Source organism: Platichthys flesus, chromosome 2 (genome assembly GCF_949316205.1).
Source record: "Platichthys flesus chromosome 2, fPlaFle2.1, whole genome shotgun sequence".
In the NCBI taxonomy this organism is placed as follows: domain Eukaryota; kingdom Metazoa; phylum Chordata; class Actinopteri; order Pleuronectiformes; family Pleuronectidae; genus Platichthys; species Platichthys flesus.
The window spans coordinates 9,184,946-9,208,187 of NC_084946.1; the positions used below are offsets into that span (position 1 = coordinate 9,184,946).

A 23,242-nucleotide genomic window follows, 5' to 3' on the forward strand; every position below is an offset into this window, starting at 1 on the left:
AAATAAATATTTCCACTCTGCTTTATTGGTAACATTCCCTATCAGCATGATCACTTGTCATTGCGTCTGTGAATATTGCTGTTTGTGAAGCTATTAAAAGCAGCCACTTTAAACTCTTTCTTTCAGGACTAAGTGGCTTATTTAACAGCAGACCCGGCTGTGCCGAGTCGCAAAATTGAACCCATTAACCTCCACAATAAATAAAACATAACGAATTCAGGAATCCTGTGTGTACTAAATATAGGAATGTGCACACTGGAGAAACTGGACCATAAATGTGAAAATAGGGAAATTTGGATTTAAACATATTTTTGATAACGCTGCTTGCTGTAAGAGGTGAGTCAGAATAACGTTGGTGTGATATAGTCAAAGCCACTGCCAGTTTGATGCAATCACCCCAGAAGTGTCTGTAGCTGCCGAAGCATCAAATATTAATTTCTCCACTCAGGATCCACTGATTCAGAGAGGAGGTGGAAGCCATAGGGCACTTAATGGGATACTCATCACACTTACTCTGATGGGCCCGGTGCTTATCTTGCTACATTTATCGTTTGCTACACTCAAAATCTCGCTGCATAGTTTTTTTCCAACACAAGGCTGAGAGATTTGGGTCGCTGTGTGTGTTTGTGTGTCTGGAAGTTCAAGTGTTTACATTTGTGTGTTGCAAATTTCTTCTTTCTAAACACACGGCTGGTGCAAAAGCAAACGTGTGTGCTTGTGCCTGCATCTGTGTGCAGTTCAGTTGTTTTTTTAAACAGTGGCCTATTAAATGCCCAATATCAAAACTAGGCCCCGCAGAGCTGTCAGCCGCGCGGCGAGCACAGGCCGAGTATCTCGCATGGACGGCGGATTAGTTTCTGTCTGTTGCTCAGGGTGAAATGTGTAATCTTGTATCTGAGAAGTGGGAGGGGGAGGGGGGCGGAGGGAGGAGGGGATTCTCGCCATTAATGTTTAACCTTTTCAAAAATGGATTTGCAAGTGTGACGAGATAAGGGGCCGAATGTGATCTCGAACAACGTCTCCTCCCGGTGACAAGAAAACGGGGAGAATGCAACGGGAAGACGATGGCAGGGTTCAATGTGAAATTAAACCCACTGAGCTTAAGATGTCCCCTTTCATCTCACTTCAAATGTGTTTGTACAAAGTATTAACATTGTGTGTACACAGCATATGTTCTGTGTTAAACTGATTCGGTAAAACAATGCGGCGTGCAGCTTTTTCCCATTAAAATCTAACACATTGAAAAGCTGCTGGACACCATAAGTGGTTGTGCTAAAAAAGAATGAAAACAAGCTGGCTTCTGTGGCGTCACCAAACACTGTCAAAGCTGACAAATTACTTTTATTTTAAATCTGGTTAGGAATCATAGCAATGGTTTGAAGACCAGCAGGAGCTCTATGATGATCAGTGAATCACATGCAGTGGTACAAAAACGCTGGCTTTATTTTATCTGATTTTATTACTAACATCAAATGCATCAGCTCATGGGTCCATGTCGAAACGTGCTTTGTAATAAATGCAAGTGTCACTGCTAACATGTTGATGTGTAGCCCAATGTTGAATATATTCAACATGATATCTGACTGGTTTTTGGTCTGCATCCAAAGTCCTGAAGAAATTCTAATTCTGACCTGAGGAATCTAAACCTCTGAACCAATTACCATGCAAATTCATCCAATCGTTTTTGAGAAATCTCGGCAAAAGCAAAAATGTCAAGCCCGTGGTGGTAAAAGACGAAATGTCAGGGGATCATCAAAGTCGGGACTAATAACAGAAGGTGCAGTGGCAGCACTAGAAAAATTACACCACACAAAATTCGCCATTCACTTAGCCTTCGGTTGAAAAACAGACGGATAAGTGCTTCTGACTTGGCACAAGGATTACCGGTGGAAATTGACGTTTCAGTGACTGAGACACTGAGAGAGACAGGGAAGTCCTCATTTAATGGCCGCGTCCAAAAAGGAAACTAACTCACAAAACTGCAGAACAAATTAAAGATTTAACTTTGCCGAGAATGTGAAAACGATAGTCTGATGAATAAGGCACGGAGTCTTTCAATAGAGGTAACGATCAGGTGGAGTCCAGCATATTTGATGTGGACCAAATTAAAAAGAGAGTATAACAGTGACTGCATTGTGTCGGGTGTGAAACAGGAGGCCACCAAAATGGGACTGTGAGTGCACAAAATGTAAGGGAGATGATATTTATAGATGGAAATATAAATTCAAGCTATATGTACAAATACTAAATGATAGATAACTCATTACAAAAATAAAGGTTGGCAGTGGAGATATTTTCCACCATGATGAAGGGGCTACTGACTTTTTTGCAGCTCTTAATATGGACCTCTCATTATAATTGAATTAATCATATACTCCACACCAAGGCAATTTCCTGTATGTGCAAATATACATGGCAATAAACATAATTCTGATTCTGATTCTACACATACTCCATTAAGAATGACTGGAAAATATGCATTTATCTGTTTTTAAGACAAAGTTTGACATCTGTGACCATCTCCATTCAGAGTCAAATGAGACACACACAATGATGAAATGCATTGTGATTTTATTAAAATTCTAAATGGGAAAAAAATAAAAAAATATTTTTAGAGATGTCATATTGTCTTTTTCCATAAAACAGTTTTTGAAGTCATACGTCTGACATCTTTAGCAAAATGAGTCTGAAGCAGAGTTACGTGGATGAAAACAACTGACATGCTAGACAAAGCTCAGGGTAAGAGACGTGTTTGATGAAGAGGACGAGGAGGAGGATGAAGAATGCGACAAGAACCAGCTGCAGCATCACCTCAAGCCATTAGGTGGAGACTGACCTGGTCCATCACTGTTACAGGGTCAATAAAACCTTTATTTCTCACCATCTGAAGTAGATAGAGACCTGGAATAAAATCCTTTATGGTTTAATTTGGTGTTTGTCTGAGGCTGAGAAATAAAGGTTTCAGTAATTGTCAGGTTTTCAGAAAATCTCAAGGGTTTTAACGGCTCTTAAGTTTCAGGCCCTAATGGTTTAATTGGCCTTCTTCTTCTTAGAGAAATAACTGCATTAAATGGACAGCATTTATATAATTGCTACTGACCAACGGTGTGCATAACCTTTGTTCGAGGCTTCATTGTACAGAATCATTCTGCTGAATCTGTGGGGGGTCATCACTTTTGCAACGAATAATACAGACATGCAACAGTTACCACATTAAACCCTACAAGGTCAGGATTTGTATTTGTATCTGCACCACTCATAAATATCAATCCCCCAGACAAGTCGGACTTGTTCCATCAAGATCAATTAATGATTCTCTTAGAAATCTTGAAAAATTTTGAGAAAACAAAAACATGCTCTCTCTCTTTTGAGGTTAAAAAAAATGTTTTTCCTGGATCTGCCCTCCGATCTGGATCTGCACCAACATTCAATGGGTTCTTCTCTGACACATTCCACATCCTTCCACCAAGTATCGTGGTAATCAGTCCAGTCGTTTAGGTGTAATCTTGTTTACAAACAAACAAACATACCAACACACAGACATATTTTGTGTGGTTTGAATATTCATGTTGAGTTTCTTGACAACAATAGAAGACTGTTAGAACAACCGTTTTAACTTGTGACTATTTGGACAAATGTGGACCGGTTCATTTTATGGTGGATTCAGTCTCCTTAACAGGTTTTGCAAATAGTAGTTAAACAATTGAATAACAATACAAGTGTCTGTTAAGTTTGGAAAGACAGACCACATGCAAACACTGTGAGCTCTGAGACAGTCGGGATAACGAACCAGCACACCAGCCAACACACCAGCGAGGCTTCACAGGAGAAGAGGGTTAGGTTTTTAAACAGGTTAAACTTTCCACTGCCTCCTCCGTGAAGAACCAATAACAGCCTCTCTTAGCAGCTCCTGGCCCACCATTACAGCGTCTCTCTAATCAAATGGATACCATCTGTCTGGCCGGGCTTCAGCAACAGCAGCGCAGCAAGCTGGTTGGCTGGCTCCGGCGGCCACATCCTATCTTGTTCTTTTTTGCATACACAAAAGCTCATTCTCTTTTCTCCTCTCTTTTTCTGGCAAACACACAAACAGGTGGACCCCGCCAGACACGCAAGCGTACGGTGGAAAACGATGCAAGGCGGCAAACCAGCATCTCGTCGGGAATGAGACGTACCAGTTAAACGATGATCGATTGGTGGGGCAGTCACCGGACGGGGGGACAGGAGATTGATCGGACAAATTCTCTCGCTGTTCAAACATGTCGCCGCCTCTTCCAACTGGCAGCGGGGTTTGAACAGGCTCCACAAGTACACAGAAAACGTGGTTTTAACTGTCTTGTCTTTCATTTAGACACAAAGTACAGGCACAGGCTTTATTCCTAAGAGATTAGAAAGTGTTTTGAAGTTGTGCTCTTGGTTCATAAATGTTTTACCCAATTTACATAGTACTCTAAATATGTTCAATACTGTCCATGCTGAACCTACAACTTATGCATTTCTTGTTGATTCGTATTCTTTGCACAGTATGAGAGTCACAATCCTATTTTAAGACAGCATAATCCCCTCTGGCTCATGAAGAGGGATATGAGGCGGCTTTATCGCTGCAGTCTCATATGTAATTCACATATATTACGAGTGCCCTCGAAAAGGGAGCCGAGATGTGTACGCCTCCCTCATCCAATTCACCTCTGGATGAGATGCAGTTTTCACAAGAGCCTGTATAAGACCTTAAGAGGGGCTCGTATTTACCTTCCAATATCACCGACGCTGCTAACATTAGCACACGGCACCCCTGGCAAAAAAGAAAAGCGATCCCCTCGGCTCCAGCTCCGGATAACATCTGTCAGACACGGCCGCGGGGCTCACATCTCCTCGGGCTGCAGACAATCTCCCCTCAGTGACTCCACACTGAAGTGGTACTCAGGTTAATTCCAGGTTTCGTCATTCCATTCAGACAGTGGCAGGTGAAAGATTCATCACACAAACTGCTTTGGTTTTGAGAGGATGATTCTCAGCGTGGAGGAACACTGACACCATCAATTATCTCGCTGAAAAGGTTAGTGAGAGTCTGGGATGTTTTGTTCCAATTCATGCAGTGATATAATCAAGTGACAAATCACGAAACAGGGTTGAAGTTTTGTCAAAAGGTTCTGCAGTTGTGTGTTCTGCTTTTTCAGTCTTACCGACAACTCAAAGTGTTTCACAGTACAAGTCACATTCACACACATGTTCATGCAGCTCGACAACATCCTCTGCTTGTCCAATCACACACCGTTCAGCACACTGCCATCAGGGGTAATCTGAGGTTCAATATTGCCCTAGGACAAAATGCAGATTGGTGGAGCCAGATATCAAACTACAGATCTTCTAGTTAGTGGACGACCCGCTCTACCTCCCAGATAAATTCGGAAGTCACTTTAGATATCAACATAAAGTGAACAGTAGATAGACCAACATGGGACTAGACCAGGTTTTCTTCATTAATCTAAGATCTCGATCGCAAAATTCTTCCATTTAAGAAGAACAGTGTAAAGCATTTGGCTTAAAATATTATCATTTTTATATTGATAATAAAAATAGTTTCTGACTGATATTCTGTAGGTCAGAAAATCAATGAATTACTAACTATAATCAGTGTGTTATCCACTCTAACCATTCCAAGTCAAAAATCAATATTGTTCAGGTTTTACTCAGACTGAACCATTTAAGTGCTTCATGAGCATTTAATGACTCACAGTTAAAATAAGACTGAATCAAACTCCATTAATCACAGCCAAAAAACAAACAACAACATACCAACATAAAGTCAAACAGGATACACACAAATTGGATCCTGTCCTGGTCCAGGGAGCCGGGAGAGACCGGGTCAAAACTATACACTGACTGTTGACATAATTTCTAATTGTAGTGCACTGAGTCTCACTTGGTCTATAACCATCAAACATGCTGCCATAAACGTCCCTTTATGTTTATTTGAGGGCAGAGCCCCAGTTCATTCCAACACTGATTTGACATTGTAAAGTTTGTCTCGCAAAGCAACTACGGACAAAGTAAATAAAGATAATGCCACTGTAGCTTGCACTGTAATATTAAATAGACATTAACAGAAATACTTTTTTCCGCGACAGCAAAATAGCATCAATAAACCATCAGACTAAATGACCCTGCTACTCTGCACTTAGACAGAATGATTGTCCAACTGGAAACTGCTGCATATACAAGCTGCAAACTTCTATTCACACCCAACCAAGCCCGAGAGAAAATTTGTCAAACAGATATTCGGCTTCTCAGCCTAAACCCGGCCGGAGCCCGATGCACGGACAGTGTAAAAAAAATCAAGTATATATCCGAACCAACGTGACTGAACCGACCTGAACCCAAGTACAAAGCACCATCAGCCCAGTTGGACTAGAGCCCGTAACCAACCAGGAAAAGAGGGTTTTGCAGAAACAACAAAAATAGCTCTCTAAGATTTGCTGAGGTGATGTCACAAGGTCAGAGCAGAGCGGAGCCTGTCAGACACAGATCTTGTTCCAGTCACACTGATACTTCTAGTCTCTAATGAGCTTCTCCTGGCGTGTCCCTCCTCTTCACCTCTCCTCTTCAATGGCTTAAGCCTTCACCCCTCTACCCTCCAGTGTACACCACCAACTGCATCACACCTGTGGAAGAAATAGTCAAAGCTCTTTGAATATGTGGCCCCTTCAGCCTGCCCCCCCACTGCAGCTGTGGGTGACGTTTCCCATTTGCAGATAAGCCAAGAAAAAAAAAAAAATATATATACTATGCTATCTGCTCGCCTGTCTGCCCTCTCATGTGAATCCTCCAAAATTGTAATAACATCACTACAGCAACATGTTGGTGCACAGAGACCCGGCCTGGCGTGTCTCCACTGACAGCGTGCACACAAGTTCCTTCACAGCCCGACAAGCTCAGAGAATGTGCAGCCAGCTCTGAGTGTCATGCTAACAGCATGTGTGAACATCCACCCTGCGATCAGAGAGCAGATAAAGGTGTGGAATGCAAGCACTGCATAAAGGACTGAGATAGCGAATTAAATAATGCTGGTGACTGAGGCTGTGACAGAGACAGCGTCATCTCTTTCTCTCTTCACCTCGGAGAAACATTCAGCAAAAAAAAAAACAGGGTAGAATGCTAAACAGGCGCTGCTCACTCCACTGGATGGTTCACAAAACTCTTCTGTATTTTATTCATGCTTGAATCAAAGTCTCACGCTCTGATTGTGCCTAAGAGAAGAGGGGGCGCTCAGCACAATGCAAGGCTTGCACTCAGCAACACAGGGGGAGAGGTGGAATGTAATACTAAAAGCTAATATACAGTAAGTGAGCCAGAGGTACTTCTTCTCTCTTCAGCGAAACATCACACTGTTACTCGGCTTCTTTGCATCTGCTGAGAGCGAAACTAAAGCCCTTGATCCTGACAATGGAAGAGCACACTGACTCAGCTCTAAGCACACTTTTCATTACCAGCTTAAACCAAGTGTCACACATACAGGAACCCAGGCTGTCAATAGAGAAAACAAAACAAAACACGGAATTGCTTTTGAGAAACAAAGAAATAAAGCAGCATTTAACTTCTATAAGGAAATCTTTTTTGCAGCTTGAAACATGTAGCGAAATGCATTTTAAGATTTTAAATAAATATCTTGTATACTAATATTGCTGCTTTTCAATTTACTCTGATACGGACAGTCGGCATTAACCTGCATACTTTGCCTCAGGGCTGACTGCTACGCCTGGGCCACACTGGACCCATGAGCACTGCGTGTGTAGATTGGAGTTGCTTTCATTTTGGTGCTTGTTTCATGAGGTTAAAGCAGCAGCCACATTGCTCAGGCCCTCGTGGAGAGAGTCTGGGTTTTGCGTATTTCACTGCGTGTCACACAAAACATACATTTTGCAACACCTCCTGTCTGTCTGCTCTGCAGAACACACAGAAGACATACTCCAAGTGTGAACAACACACTCACAGAAGATGCAGCAGATCAGCGACGCCTCCGTCACTCGCCGCACCCAGTGCAGTCCGGGCGTTGCTGACAAATACTTCTTTGTGGATGTGAGGGATGAAACCATTTTGCATCGTGACCGGGTCTCAATCTCCCACATGAGTTAAAGCTCAGCTGCACATTGTAAAAACTGATCTTTTTGTTTGTCTTTCACGAAGGCGCTGCGGCTTGATGTGGATTCAACTCCACGAGGACAGAGAAAGAAAAAAAACATTAAGATAAAAGATGAGGTGAGGGATCCAGTTATACATCAGTACAGTTCCAGCACTTTTTTATTCAGAATCCATGCGTGCCGTGCAGTTTTGTTCCTTGGAGAGCACTACAAATCCACAAGGACGGCAGGAAAGCTGTTGCGATCAAACACGGCATGTGGAAAGGTATTCAGCTCTATCAGCTCAGTTCCAATAGCACTCCTTTTTTGTACACATGTCTGCCATTCCCATATTTCCCTTTGACACCTTCAGGGAGAAAGGCTACACAAGTTGCTAAGAGCAGGCATTAATCCTCATTTGAACTCAACTCACAAAACTTACAGAAGGAAGGTCAAAAAGGTCTTTTGTCGGAAAAGCATTTCTCATACCACTTAAAACCTCGGGGAAATGAGAGGAGGTGGAGGAGAAAATCCTACATAGTCTGCCAGGCTGACTAGTAATATTATCTTATGAATACTCACTGCCAACTTTTTTCAGGTTCCCAAGATAATTGAAGTTAAACATGTATTTTTTTGGCAATGCCACAGAGGAAACCCTTGAGGAGTCTATGAACAGAACTTGGATTAAAACCCAGGCAGATGAGTATGGCGGCTAAAAAGCAGACAAGGCTGCTGTGGAAAGACAAAGACAAAGAACTCACAACTGAGGAGGGAGATGGTTTATGTGAGAGAAAGCTCCAGTGGGTCCATTAGGCTGCAGACGGACACATGCAGGTGCCACCTCATCCTTCATTCTCTTACTCTCCTGGCCAACCGGCACAGAGCACAAAAATGAGGGCATTGAGCCATGTTCAGTGAACCTGACATTTGCTAGAGATACTGTGGCAAATGAAGATACATTGCAGGTCCAGTGGATACTAATTGTCATCCTACATTTTCAAGAGTCTGTCACCATCCTCACCGTGTACAGTACAAGTGACTGGCACATTCAATACAAAAGTGTGAAATCCACAACATGCTGGCTGATCCAGATCAAAATAAGATTTCCTGTCTATTTATTCAGGGATTTGGCGGTGTCCACTTTATGTGTCATATTCTGCACGGCAATGATGAACAGTTAACTGTGACATCTCGACCCGACTTCCATTATTAGAGCGTCTGCTGTCAGATAAGGATACGATAAGACAATACAGTGCTGCCTCGGCAGAGCAGCCATATAGATTCATCCAGACACATCAGACAAGACAAATAGTCCTCAGCTAATGCTGACAGAGCACCCTGGGTGGAAAACTTAGACAGACTTTCAATCATACCTTTGACAAGTGCGGACATATTTAAGCAAGAGGATTTTTGTTTCCATAATTCCAAACCCCATAATCCATTTTTGGCCCCTGCCAGGGCTCGAATGAATGATTTACTGGGCCAAGCAGAAAAGGGAAGTCACCTTGGCAACAAATTGAATACATGCATCTCAAATTCACGTTATTAGGAGTGTGAAAACAAAACTGAAACACAAAGATGAAGAGCTTTTCACACATTTTGTGAATGCATGGGAGGGAGATTTACTGAGATCACATTGCAAGAGAAAAAAAAAAATTCACTACAATTTACGCAAAAATATCATATAAATTGTTAGGGTTCATAGGCCGAACTTGTAGACAAACAGATTTCTATTGTCATCCACTAGGTTAGCTTTTAAAATTGAACAATACTGCAGAGTTTGCAAAAAAGTATCTTTTATCACTAAGAGCATCATGTCATAAATTGCACACATATGATTATATTTAACATGGCCACTTTAGAGCAGAAATGGATTATTTTCCTTCAAACAATTAATATTTCATTGACTAAAATACCAGTTTAAAAATAAAAGAACAATTCAAACCTGAGGCCTGAAATTCAGAATTAACTCACACATGTCAGAAGTGAAGCTAGAAGGGGGAGGGAAATAGGAGCAAAAAGATTATACTTGCTACTGGCACACTGAAAGCACCAGCTACATGGCAAAAACAATGAAGTCCAACGTGTTTCTTTAGATTCTGTCTGCTCATCCTGAATAGAAGCTAAAAAGCCTTTTTCTTAGAAAAAGCTAATGCTTTACATATCTCACTAAAATATCTTTAAAAAGCGATTGCAAAAAAACAAATAAAAAAAAACAGGCAAGCTTTGGAAAGTAAATTAGCAGTATGATTACAACAACGTAATTTGACCGCCACTGGGTAAATGAGTTCTCTGCAAACAAAAAACTCAATGAGTAACATTTGTCCCCCGCAGTGGTTTTAAATGATGCCACGCGGTAGCTCCGCTGCATCACAATTATCTGGCAGTGTCTCTCTGCTCCATTAACATAAGCGAGCTGTTTCACTTCAGTCAATGCAGCTAAAGGGCTGGAGGGGCCATGATGTGACAGAGGAGCTGCATAAGATAGTGTTTGATTAAAGATGATAATGGTCTATGCTACAGTAACTTGCTCTTGCTCTATTTATCCGTCCATTGGCTTCACATATTGCTTAAGGGTCACAGTGGGGCTGGAGCCAATCCCAGGAGGCGAGGGTTACCAGTCTATCTAAGGGCCCACATAAAGAGAAAAACCATTCATTCAAACCTACTGGCAATTTAGAGAACCCATTCAATCTAACATGCATGCCTGCGAGGCACAGTGAGAACATGCAGAAAGAACAGAAATGGCTGCTTATAGAAGACAATTTAAACTCAATGAGAATAGGCTGACTCCAAGGTACTGCTAGACAGTTGGGTTGTTTGGACACTCTTTGCATTGCGTGACTGGTTTGTCTATTTTCATACACTTCAATTTATTGAAAATAATTGGGGAAATGGGCCACCTGTTGTAAATAGCACCCGCACACTGTGCCAGGCATAATTATCTGAGATCAGACTAATATAGCATCTAATCTGCTGCCATCCAACCTCACTCAAGGAGGCAGAAGCTGAACTGCCTCATCCAATTGGAGGCCCGTGATGAGAAAGACCGCTGAGTAAACAAATACTAATGGTAACACTGCCACAGGTGAAACTCAATTGGTTTGCCAAGACACAATATGAAACTGTGAGAAAAAACGAGGTAATTCTGCTCAAAGAAATTCCTAATTGGCTGTTTACTAAACCCCGGCCCCAACCGCAGCTTAGCAACAGTAACTAATCGGGACAATAAAGCTTTGTCGATGGACTTTCTAAAAGGAGCTTCAATCTGTAGGATCTATAGAGTTTGGACAATGGCGTCTTGCCTGAATGGAGTGAAAAGTAGTTGTTCACTGGAACATAAGCTGCAAATGTTAGCTCACTAACAAGCGTAATAACCACATTGGTTCAAGGGCAAGAGTCCGTAGTACTAACAGTAAACAAAGATAGATGACACGGGAAATGGGCGCCGCCATCTTGCGCTAGGTACATAATTCGGGATCTGTGCAGTGTAGTTATCTTGGAGTGGAACCATCCCGCCCATAACTGTGCGTGACCAATCTCGTGTGAGTCTCAGATGTCAAAATTATGTCTTTCCCTGGCTTCACTTTAGAGGAGCTGACATATTGTTCGTCTTTATTTGCAGTCGTGGGTCTGTAGCTAATTGTTAATTGTAGGGTTATAGGCAGTTTTCCAGTACAGAACTGGAACAATTGCATATTTGGAGCTTTAGCATTAACATTAGCTCAGGTAAACTAGTTCTAGCTTATAAAATCCCTTGTTTTAATAATTGCTAAACTTCCGGTGGTAAATCTCTCTCTCTCTCTCTCTCTCTCTCTCTCTCTCTCTCTCTCTCTCTCTCTCTCTCTCTCTCTCTCATCACTGTACACTGTTAATGTGCCGTGAGAGAACTGTGGGCTTGGCAGGTATAGCCCTGGTAACTAAGGTGGCTGGGCTTAGTGAACAGTCAATTAAATAGAAACATATGAAGCGAGCGGTGAATGGAGAAAGAATATATAACCTCTGGTCTAGTTACTCAGTGGAGCTCACCTCTAAGTGAATATCTGATTATGTGTGGAGGGAAAAAGTCAAGGAACGGTACACACGCCATAGAAACTGCCAATTCAACCTCCACTCTGCCCTCCCCTCTCACTGGCCATAAAACGCAATGTAATAGGATTCCTAAGCTTTTCCAGTGACTGCTTCCACTATCACACAGACATTTAAGTGCACTAATCCATGACAAATTGTCTCATCTGATCCATGACAAATCGTCTGAGAGGCCGATAGAGACGAGGAGATGGAGGCAGGGAGGACGGGGGGGTGGACGGGGGGCAGAGGATGGAGGGCTGAGGGAAGAGGCCAGGCGCAAAGAGAGTGCTGCTCGGCACCTGAATGATCAGGCAGTTATTGCCTAGTTTTATAGAAAGGTTGCTTTCATTACCTCGAAGGACATGCTGTGTGGTAGAGGGAGCGAGATCACACAGCGCTGATGAGCCCTCTCGACTGAGCCCACAGTTTTCAAAGCGATTATAATCCCATGTGGAGGTAGATTATAGGATTTCAGCTCCTCTGTTGGCAAAAGGCCGGGTTTGTATGTCGTGTTTACAAAATTAGTGTTTCTAATTAAATTTGTGTCATATATAATTTATGATTTTCATCTGCCTACAATCTAGTTCTCGCGAAGGTGGTTTAATGATACAGATAAAAGTCAAACATCGACATGGAAATGAAAAGAAACTCACAGTGAATGCACGTAGGATATTGTCTGCTGCTAGATTTCCACAAGAGCCATTGCTGCCAGCCAAATCAAACAATTCCTTTTCATCCACTTTACAAAAATATGATTACCACGTAATCCATTCAAGTGACGGTAATTTAATTGAATATTCTTTCACCATCAATTCTCAAACTAATTAGTCCCCACAGTTTAATGGGGATGTAAATTAAGCTGATTTAGCGGGAAAACAAAACGACTTTATGGACAGCTGTCCGTGTGGATACCAAGGATGGATCTGCCACTCATACTGCAAGAGCTTAGACGTCCACAGAAGAAACAAGGAATTAAGATTATCGCTTTGAAGATGACTGTGTAAAAAAATGGCATGTTCACTTCTGTGTTTCTGCCATGAACACTGAGCTATTGAAATGAGAAGTCTTAGAAGTGTTGAAATGAGTTCCAAGTTGGAACAGTGTCTGCATTCAGTTTGTGAGCCAGTGGCCGGCATTAACATGCGTCCTGGGTGATCCGATCACATGTGGTCCCCACGTATGTGAGTTCGGGCCTGGCATTAGAATGCGTCTCCACATGCGTCTTGATGAAAATCAACACAAACATCCTTTTCATTTGCAAAGACCAAATTTGATGGTGCCTTTACTGGCTGGAAAATACGTTCTGCTTGCATCGCCTGCTGGTGATGAAACTAACACGGGCTGAGTCTTTTCCTTGGTGTGATCCGTGCAAACCAATTTGTCAGATGTTTGCAAGATGTTTGACGCACTCATAATATATTTGTATGGGGTATTAAAAATGTTATGTCATGGATGAATGTCAGAATTGAGACCCAAAAGAATGAGTGCTTCCTCTTACGCCAATGAGTTGAGTAGCTGGTTCTTTGATGTGGCCCATGACACTTTCTAATACACACTGCCAAGAGAGTTTGGTCATGTGCAGCCACCTCCACGAAAATGGCCTGTGTGAAGGTATCTCAATGCGTCCTCGATGCATCCATTCCAGAGTCCAACAGTGCCAGTGCAGTTTATTTCTTAATATTACCAAACACCACCAGAAAAATCATCAATCTTCTGCAGCTGTCCTCTCCTCTGCATTGTACAGAAAGAGTCAGACAAAAAATCAATTGATACTTTGTGCATGTATGGATTCCAGTCTTCCACCCTCAACAAATTTAACAGCTAGGCGGCCATCCTGAATTAGGTTCAAGGTTTTGTCAAATTGTCCTCTCCTCAGAATATCCTTAGATTTCAAATACAGGATTTCAAATACAGGAGCTTCAATAGAAACATGAAGCTGAAGTTCACCACGACAGTTCTTTGACAGGTTTTGAACTCTTAAAAATCCTTATGTTTATCAAGTGCATCCTTGTTTGTGATCACGCTGCTTCTCTTGTTTGACCGGCTTGGCTAATCCAAGTAATTACATGTTTTCTTCTACCTCAAAGAGCTTCCTCCACTGAGGGAGCTTCATGGACGATGAACAAGGAGCTCATTAAAAGGCCTCCCAATCCTTTGTGATCGTCCCTTTCTAATCAAAGGACAAAAAATATGAACGCTATAAATGAACCAGTTATCAGCCTGTTCAGCAGTTCAACATCCATTTCCTTTCCGTCATTTTTCATGGACATGCTAAATCAGCATTTCAGGCTTAAATGGCAGATCTAGGATGTTTCTAAATCAGTGGCTATTAAGGGCCCACCAATTACACAGAGGGGCCAATTATACGTCCAGCATCCATGCACTACTTCTGATTTAGGCACTGATCATTGAATATACGGGGGAAATCGATCCTTGTCCCGGCACATTGTGCACTTCAAAAGAGATGAGACAAGGAATATATTCTTAACACATTATAATATTTATTGTTAGTAACTTTTTTTTAATAGAAGGACAGGGTCACTTCACTCAATGAGACCTCAGCTGGAGCCAGTTGCCCCCCTAGCCGAGCCGCTGTGTCCGCCCCTGTGATATTCTTTCTAATTGCCATCTTTGTCATCATCAGATGTAAACAGTGTGTAGCAGGCGAGTAGAGTGGGTTTTACAGCCGCACCTGGCACAGGAATCCTGCTGTTCTGTTAGGTGTGAGACTTGTAAACTGCCCCGTCATAGTCATAATAAAACAAAGCAAGTGTTGTTGTGTTCCCACGGCCCCTCTGGGTATTAGTACGATATGAACACGGCTGCTGTGTACATACTTCAACTGAACAAGAGTCAATTTATAGGGGAACAAGGGGTAACTTATTGATAATACTGTAATACAGTCAGTAGACATCACATTAGGGAGCACTTTCATTTTCACGATAGAAGACACCACATCAACTGTAACTACTGCCAGCGACGCACTGACAGTGTGAATTGGTGGCACTTTTACTGACTTGTTGATGGAGTCCAGCACGGTGCACTGTCAGGAGCGGCCTGGTTTATGCGGCAGCGGTCTTGGCAGCGAGCGCTTGTGTCGGCTGCGTTGGCAGGTAGGGCGAGCGCAGAGCCGGGGTTTGTGTGTGTGTCCTGTCACATTCAGCTCATCTGTCATCGTAGTGGATTATTTCTTGAGATACCAGAATTGGCTGCCCGGTATCAGGCCGCCATCAATCTTCAGCAGCACGAGCACGTTGCAGAGGAGACTGTGTGAAGCAGGGGCTCATGGGAAACGGAGCGGTGCCGCTTCCTGAAGCAGGTGACGAAGCAGTCAGGCAACTCATTACTCAATCTCCGCCTCGGTGGTGACTATACCGATTTGTCATGGAAACGTAAAAAAAAAAAGACACAGAAATGCGATCTTGAAACTTTAATCTCCGCAGTCACCATTTTTTTTTTTGTCAGCTCAGTGTTACAGGAGGCAGATGAGCTGATTTCTCAACCATAGTTAGATGCTTGAACAGGCTGCAGGATTACATCTGAACTTAAATCAACATGACCTTCACTTCCCCTCCTCAGACACCCACACAGCCCCTTGTCTGTGTATCTTTGTCGATGCGGGATGGTTTGTAAGTTTTTGTTCCACTCACACTCTCACACAGTCGGCTGGGCTGCGTGCCAAGATCCACAAAAATTTATCTCAGGGCAAAACACAGACCCAGTATTCCACTTAAACACTTGGACTTCGAGACTCGTGAGTGTCCAGAACACAATGCAGAGGCCGTGCACATCCACAATAAAAGGCTCGTTGAGGCAGCCAAACTTATTATCAACATATTGAATAAATATCTCAGCAAATGTATTTATATCAAATGAAGCAGAAATGATTGATATCACTAAGAACCCATTCTACATCTTAATTAACAGTGTGGCAGACAGTACATAAGACACGTTTTCATCATCTCATAGAAACCCAGACATTATTTGATTACAGTAAACAGCAGAAGCATGAAAAGCGATGGATTCTTAAAGGCGAGACATCTCCATTATGACACGTCCTACATATCCATCTATTTATATCTGAGGGCTCTGGCCTCAATGCAACCGGAGAGCTCCTCAAATTATAAAATCAATTCTAATTCAAATATTCATCATACCATCTCAATTCTTAGAGAGCAGTTCTGGTTAAATCGGTTACCGCCACTCCGCGGATGAGTGAGATTGATGTCGGCTTAATCCTCTTCAAAAAACATGATATACAGTAAATTGTACAGTCGCTGAACAGGAAGTTAGAAGATAAGAGAAATGTTTTCTTTATGGGGGCACCCGCTTGTAAAATATCATAACATGTCCCCGGCATTTGATAGTCAGCACCAATTACGGCTGTAATACATCAGAGATTGTTTGATTATTTAAAAAGTTTCCAGGGAGGACTAGTGCCAAAGTAACACTATTACAGACTCACTGTAGATACTGGCATATTAGATCACATCCCTCTCTCTTTGATAATCTCCTGGCGTTGCTAAATCAGTCCAATAATCACATCAAAAATCAATTTTTGTGTTTATCATCCACCTCTGCGACATGAGTTTGCATCCTGTCAGACCTGACGTGTCCTGGACACAGCTCCCGTGTCCCCGGAGGACCCATGAAAATGCCACGCCATAATGGCCCCGGTGAGTAAATGGTTTGTGAACGTCCCAGCATGTAAACGTCCGCTCCCCTCGCGGTGTTGTATGCAGTACGCGTGAGAGTCTGACTGGATAACCTTCAAGAGGACTCTCAGTCATAGCCATCTTTTGCCTGGATGACTCTTCTGGGTCTACACTTGTGGTGGTTGGAAGAGGGAGTGCGTGTGTGTGTGTGTGTGGGGGGGGTATTTCTTTCCCCCCCTTCATCCCCTTTGGGAACACTGCATTATTCAAGAGACACTTACTGAGCCTTGCACTTCCTTGTACATCTTTGGCACCAAGCTCGACTTGCCAACCACTCAAAAAAAGAAAGGAAGAAGACAAAAAGACACAAAAAAACAAGAGAAAAACCGGGAGATAGCCTTTAAAAATTCATTCGGAGCTCTCCGTCGCTCATCCCTCACCGTCCTGTTCCAATTAATGGGACCGGGAAGCTTTGAAAACTTTCTCTCATGGTTGGGATTTTCATGTTTCAGCTGTTACAAAGCGAAAGTAAGCCAACACGCTACCTAAGGATACCAGTGTTGAACACAAGCAGCAACGATTCTATGCTGGGGTTTTTTTCACTTCCTGCAGCGCTTCAATTACTGTCTTTTAGCTCGGCAACGCAACACAGACAATGAGAGGCAGGCAGACGATAGCATCAATGTTTAACAGCCGCTTGGCTTCCGGAGAGAGCCCCACTCTGCGCGAGGGTTCAGCATGGGAGTCACACTCATTGTTAGAAGCTTAAAGAAAGCCTTTGCTTTGCTCAAAAAAACCTCTGCCGTCCCTGTTACACTCCCACATACACCATAAGCAATGCTGGTAAGCTTTTCCATAATCAGAGAATTAGAGCCGCCTCAGCGTATACCCTCCCCTTATGCCCCAACAGTGCAGAAGGCGTCAGGCTTAATTGCAAAACGTTTCCCGTGCAAAAGAGGGAAACATAATTGTCATTTCCATCTAAGCTACAGTGATCAAAGCTCCCTTGGTTGCCAGCACAGTAATGGAGTTCCTTTGCCTTCAGCTTGTGCTCCTCATAACAGTGTGTCTGTGAGATCCAGGTTGCAGCAGTCAAGAATTCCTCACCGTGCACAGGAAATAATATCCCCACCTTCAGGCTCACATAGTTGGAAGATACTTTTTGTCTAACAGGACTTCCGAGTTCAGATTTAGATGCAAGCATCCCGCTCAGCAAAGTTGCAAGGTCTCACAGTTCAACTATCTCACGACCATTAATAGCAATAAATGTACAGAGATAGACAGATTCAAGTGTGACTAAACGTGTGTATGTAACATGCAATCAGACGCACAATTAATTATCTCCCGCTCTGCTTATCTTGTATGAGTGCGAGCATGGTGAATCATCACGTTACAGTACAGCGCTGGGGCATCGTTATTCAGACCGTGCAGCAGCAGTCTCTCTACAGAGCTGCAGACGTGAGAACTTCTCCTGTGAAGCTGAAATCTGTCAGAGAGACGCACGTACCCAGGGTGAGGATTTCTGTGCGCCCGGGCCGGGCCACGTGGTGCTGCTGGATGGTCTGGTAGAGTGTGGCGTGGCACAGCAACAGGAAGCCGAGGCTAATCCACATGACCAACAACCAGGACATGGTATGGCCGATTCTGCAGGACGACACACAGAGTTTTATTACAGCCTGGGTCCATACATCGTTACAACACACGCCTAAAGACACGGACAAGCACTGTAAACTGACACGTCTTCACTAATCCTGTGGTATCAGATGATAAATTTACATTTGCTTTAGCATTTTTTTTATAATAAAATAAGGAATGAAAAGAAAAAAACTAAACTACAGCTTAAATGAGAAAAAAACCTGCAAACAGAAAACACAAATGAAGATTCAATTTAGTTCATAAATCCATTTTTCTGTCTCGTACAAACCGACTGGAGTCTCAAAGGACTCCCACCAAACTGAAATAACAGATTAGCTCCAGAAGAAGGAAAATAACATGCCGCGATCTCTTTGTCAGACTAATTTCATAATGAACCGTATAATAATTTTATGAAAGCGACAATGACATTAACGGCTACACAAGAGCCCTGAATATTCTACAAAAAGTGAAAAAGATTGCATTTCTCAGAGCAAACATCTTTTTTGCTTTTTATTTGGAGATTTGCTCAGCGACTCGCCTAATGGCTGACGAGGGCCAGCATATGGAGACACGCCTTAGCTCCTTATTGAATGATGAGACTCTCCTCCTTTCCAGGTGCTATTAGCACCTCTCTCCATTCAGAAAGCCACATTGGGAGAATTTAAAACCACCAGATGCCCTCCTCTAAAACAAACAGGGGTGTGTTGTGTTGTCGGACTTTTAAAACTGCATTACTGCACCGGGAAGACGGTTTTAATGGCAGTTTGGAAAATATTACGAAACCTGATGTTCAGTTTTTAAGAGGAATATTTGGACACACTCTCGTTTGCAATCATTTCTACATTTCTCACTTATCCTCGCTGCGATTGCGACTTGTGAACCTCGGGAATGGTCTCATGTAGCAGCGGGAGTCTAAATCTAATGTTTCGAGTCTACCACATCTGAAAACACAAGAGAATACAAAGAAGACTCCGAGCCCCAGGGAGTCTGCTCAATAAATACTTCAAACAGAAAAGGAAAAGGAGTCTGTGTGGACACAAATGAAGAAAATCAGGCCACATCCACCGGGCAATAATCCAGACAGCAGCGGGGCCACTGCTTGTGTCTGCTCTGCCCAAACTACACTTTGTGTTTTGAGCATCTGTGCATGTGAGATTAAAACCATTGAGGCTACTAAATGTGACCCGTGCGTCCTGTGCCCCCGGTGACATTGACAGCGCTTAATATTCACTGAAAATTAAGCATATAATTATGAGCAGCACATTGTGAATCCCTCCAACCCTGCGCTAAATCCGATATAATCCGCGTTTTTGTGCAAATGCAAAATGGTCCCATGTGTGTGTTTTCTTATTTTAACCGCACAGTATTGTTCCTGCTCGTCAGGCTGCCTTTCCCTATATTCAGCTGGAGCGTTACGCGCGCACACTTCACTGAACCTTTGCACAGAGAATCCTGAGCTGAGCTCCTGCCGGTTATCGGAAAGAAGCATCCCTGCCGAGAATAGTCCGTGTTGCTCACCGACAGCGTTTTACCAGCGGTGCAGACTGCGCGGTAGAGTTGGAACGACACGAGCAGTCACGGGCGTCACGCTAAAGCAACTTCAGAGGACGAGTAAGCAGCTTCTTTTTTCCAGAGAAGCGAAAGCGAGCTGTTGTTTGCCTGGAGCCAGCGCGAGTGAGCTTTTTTTGATGTGTAAACAGACAAACCAGCTGGTTTTTCCATGCGTAAAAAAAAGGAAGACGCGTTGGAAGCTGTTTACCGAGGAGAGAAAAGGATCCTGAACCCGTGCGTAATAGTTTGATCCAGCCTCGTGGTAAATGTGGCGGAGGGGAAGTTAAAGCGCAGACACACCTGCAGGTACATGTGTGTGCTACGTCGATTTAGATCCGTTTTGTTTCCTGCAACTTCAGGCATGACTCCCACAAACTTGCGTATCTGAGTGTCATGCAACAACATAATAATATAAGCTTCCATCAGAACTTTTTATTTTCTTAGATGCACTCGCTTAGTATTTACTTTGGGGTTGTCATCGAGATTAGTATGACATGGTTAAAAAAAAATAATGATTTAAATATTATAACACAGTATCAGTCTAGTCATCTTGGCAATTATTTTTCTACCAGCTGTATTTATTGCTAATGATATCACTCCGATGCATTTGTCCCCACCCAGCCTACCCCCCCAAACACATGCACAGGTTCCTGGAAAGTTCCACACCCTTACCTGAGCAGTGCGTCCAGGAGGAAAGGGGCTCAGTCACAGTAAGCGCCTGCCTGCCCAGCAGACTCACTCTTCTGTCTTAAATCCATCCATAGTTTGGAGCCACAGGGATTCCCGCTGAAATTCCAGTCCTCATAACACAGGCACCAAAAAAAAAAAAAGGAGCTTCAGTGCTGTTCTTTTTTTCCTCAATATTCCCTTCTGCAGCCCAGTTGCTTTTGGAAATCCTCGGCAACACAAACAGTCAGGGGTCTGTGTCACACACTGGTCAGGATGGTCAGGATGGGAGGCTGATCATGTCACTGCTGTACCAGCCACATACGTGCAGATCTCTCCTCCTCTCCTCCCTCAAGTCTGTGTGTCTCTGCTCCCGTCTGTAGAACTCCTCTGTTGTGATGACAGGGGAGCTAATTTACCCCCCTCACTGATCGTCTCTCTCTCTCTCTCTCTCTCTCTCTCACGCGTGCAGCGGAAGGCTCCAGTGGAATGACTGCTCTGTCTGCTCTTGGCTGCGTCCCCCCATTGAGAAGCTGCGCTGATAGTGTGAGCCTCAGTGCTCTCTCCAACGCACTAAGTAGAGTCTGTGTCAGAGAGGTAGAGCGGGTGTGTGAGTGAGAATGTGAGTGTGTGTGTGTGTGTGTGACAATGTAGCCCAGCTGGAAAGAGAGAGAGAGAGCTGAGAGTGAGTCAGATCACATGTCTTAAAGCAAGACTGCCCACTCCTGCATCAAGACTTCATCAGCAAATGAAGGATACTTTATTAATCAAAACCCTCTTCACGTCCCAGCCATGCGGGTTTCGCCTTCAGCTCACTCTTCTATCTTTCAATGAGTGTAACCATGTGCACGTGCACACATTGTAAGTGGTCTCACACTTTACTGTGTGTGTGTGAGCTGGAGAGGGCAAGGAGGGAGCTTGACTGAGCGCTCCTCTTTTTAGTCATCAGCCTCGAGCGTTCAACGGGCGAGCGTGAGACTTGCTCGGAGCACAGGACTTTTAATAGAACGCAGAGTGCCTCATCAGAACTCTGAAATCACCATATTACACATTTCCACCGTTTTTTCTGGCGATGTGTAAGGGTTTGCTTCTTACGGCTGACTCCTCTCGTATTGTTTCCCACCACGGCAACAAACTTGCACAAGCAGTGGCAGCCTGAAAGAGTCTGCGAGCCTCCCTCTGTCACCTCCTTACAAACTGAATCCGCCGGCTCTGAAGGGAAGACATTCACTGTCTTTTGCATGTGTGTGTGTGTGTGTGTGTGTGTGTGTTTGTGTGGGCGTGCACCTGCGTGTGTTTCCACTGTGCCTGAGCCATGCTGGCAGGTGGAAGCAGCCGGTATTGTTTGCGTGGAATATGTTTTCCTCCAACACATTTTCTTTCCATATAGAGGAGTTCGCCTTTAACTCATTACTCTGTTAACCAGAGATTTACAGTATATGCCAATCCCACGCACCTGCCATGGCTGACTCACTCACTGTCTGACATTTCACAGAAAATGAACTCGATCCTACTCACAACAATACACAGCTGAGGGGCTAAATAAACTGGCAGACAGTGAGGATGGTGTCGTTGCTGCGGGGGAGTACAGACAGATGAACAAAATGATGAATATCCGGATAAGCTTTGTCTCTGAGCTGATAGCTGCACCCTGTTTTCCTTGCATGTTGTGATTTGTAATAATACAGTACATCCACAAAATGATCAGCTTCCTGATTGGCTCTCGAGATGGTTAACATGCCCCTCAATCGCTGGTCACTGTGCCGATCACTGTGCCGTGCCACAGGGCATCCTGGACCATCCCTGCTGCTGCTGAGTTTGCTGCTGCCCCGTTTTAGTTTGAAAATTCCGGGGCTGCTTTTTAGTCTGGAATGGCACAAACGGTTTGATGTTGGGAGATGACAATGTAGACACTCACAATCTCTTGCTGGTACTTTGGGTCAAGACATAGCCTCTCCTGATTCCTCAGACTCCTGTGACGTGACCACTGTCTCAAAGAAATCTTAGCCTCGACTACCAGTGTAGAACACAACACGGATAATTCAAGTATTGATCATACTTTTTCGCCATTGCTGCTTCTCGTTTGCAGCATAGCTCTTTCGACTTTAACAACCAATTGCCTTCCTGTTTACACTGGCCGGCGCATGCCCGGTGTAATGCGTGGTCATGTGACTTCCTGCATGTCAGTATAAACAGGGATTTAATGAATACAGAGTAAAAAGCTTGTGTAGACAAAGATAATTTTAGTTTGAAAATGCCTTTTTCAGACAATCCTCTTGTAAGTGAGAACTGGTGAAAGCTAGAGTGTCGCTAGAGTAGTAATCCCTAGATGACTTTTTGCCTTTGAACTCTGTCCTCTGTATTTACCTAGTTCGGTAATAATCTGATGCGACTGCGGTTATGAATTCTGAAGCTGCCATCTGGATTTCCATTGGGTAAAGCACGCAACATGTTAAGCGGCCAGAATCACATTACGCAGGAATTGCAGAGTAATTACCACATTGATTAGTGTTTCAACACTGTCAAGCTGCATTTCTACAAAATGGC

At 43.4% G+C, this 23,242-nt stretch overlaps 1 protein-coding gene across 4 annotated transcripts in view; it reads right to left on the reverse strand.

The window, feature by feature from the left end:
• LOC133962077 (chemokine-like protein TAFA-1) overlaps nt 1-21,282 on the reverse strand; it is a 110,121-nt gene extending 88,839 nt beyond the window's left edge. For 3 of the 4 annotated variants that reach the window (XM_062397541.1, XM_062397520.1, XM_062397525.1), the window contains exons 1-2: nt 20,702-21,282; nt 18,351-18,487 (exon numbers count right to left, since the gene is read on the reverse strand). In XM_062397541.1, the coding sequence (XP_062253525.1) occupies nt 18,351-18,474 (124 nt within the window). In that variant the 5' untranslated portion in view covers nt 18,475-18,487; nt 20,702-21,282. Of the gene's footprint in view, nt 1-18,350; nt 18,488-20,237; nt 20,318-20,701 lie in introns of those variants that run through there. The other variant, XM_062397533.1, reaches the window with a different exon arrangement.
• Nucleotides 21,283-23,242: the final 1,960 nt, after the last annotated feature.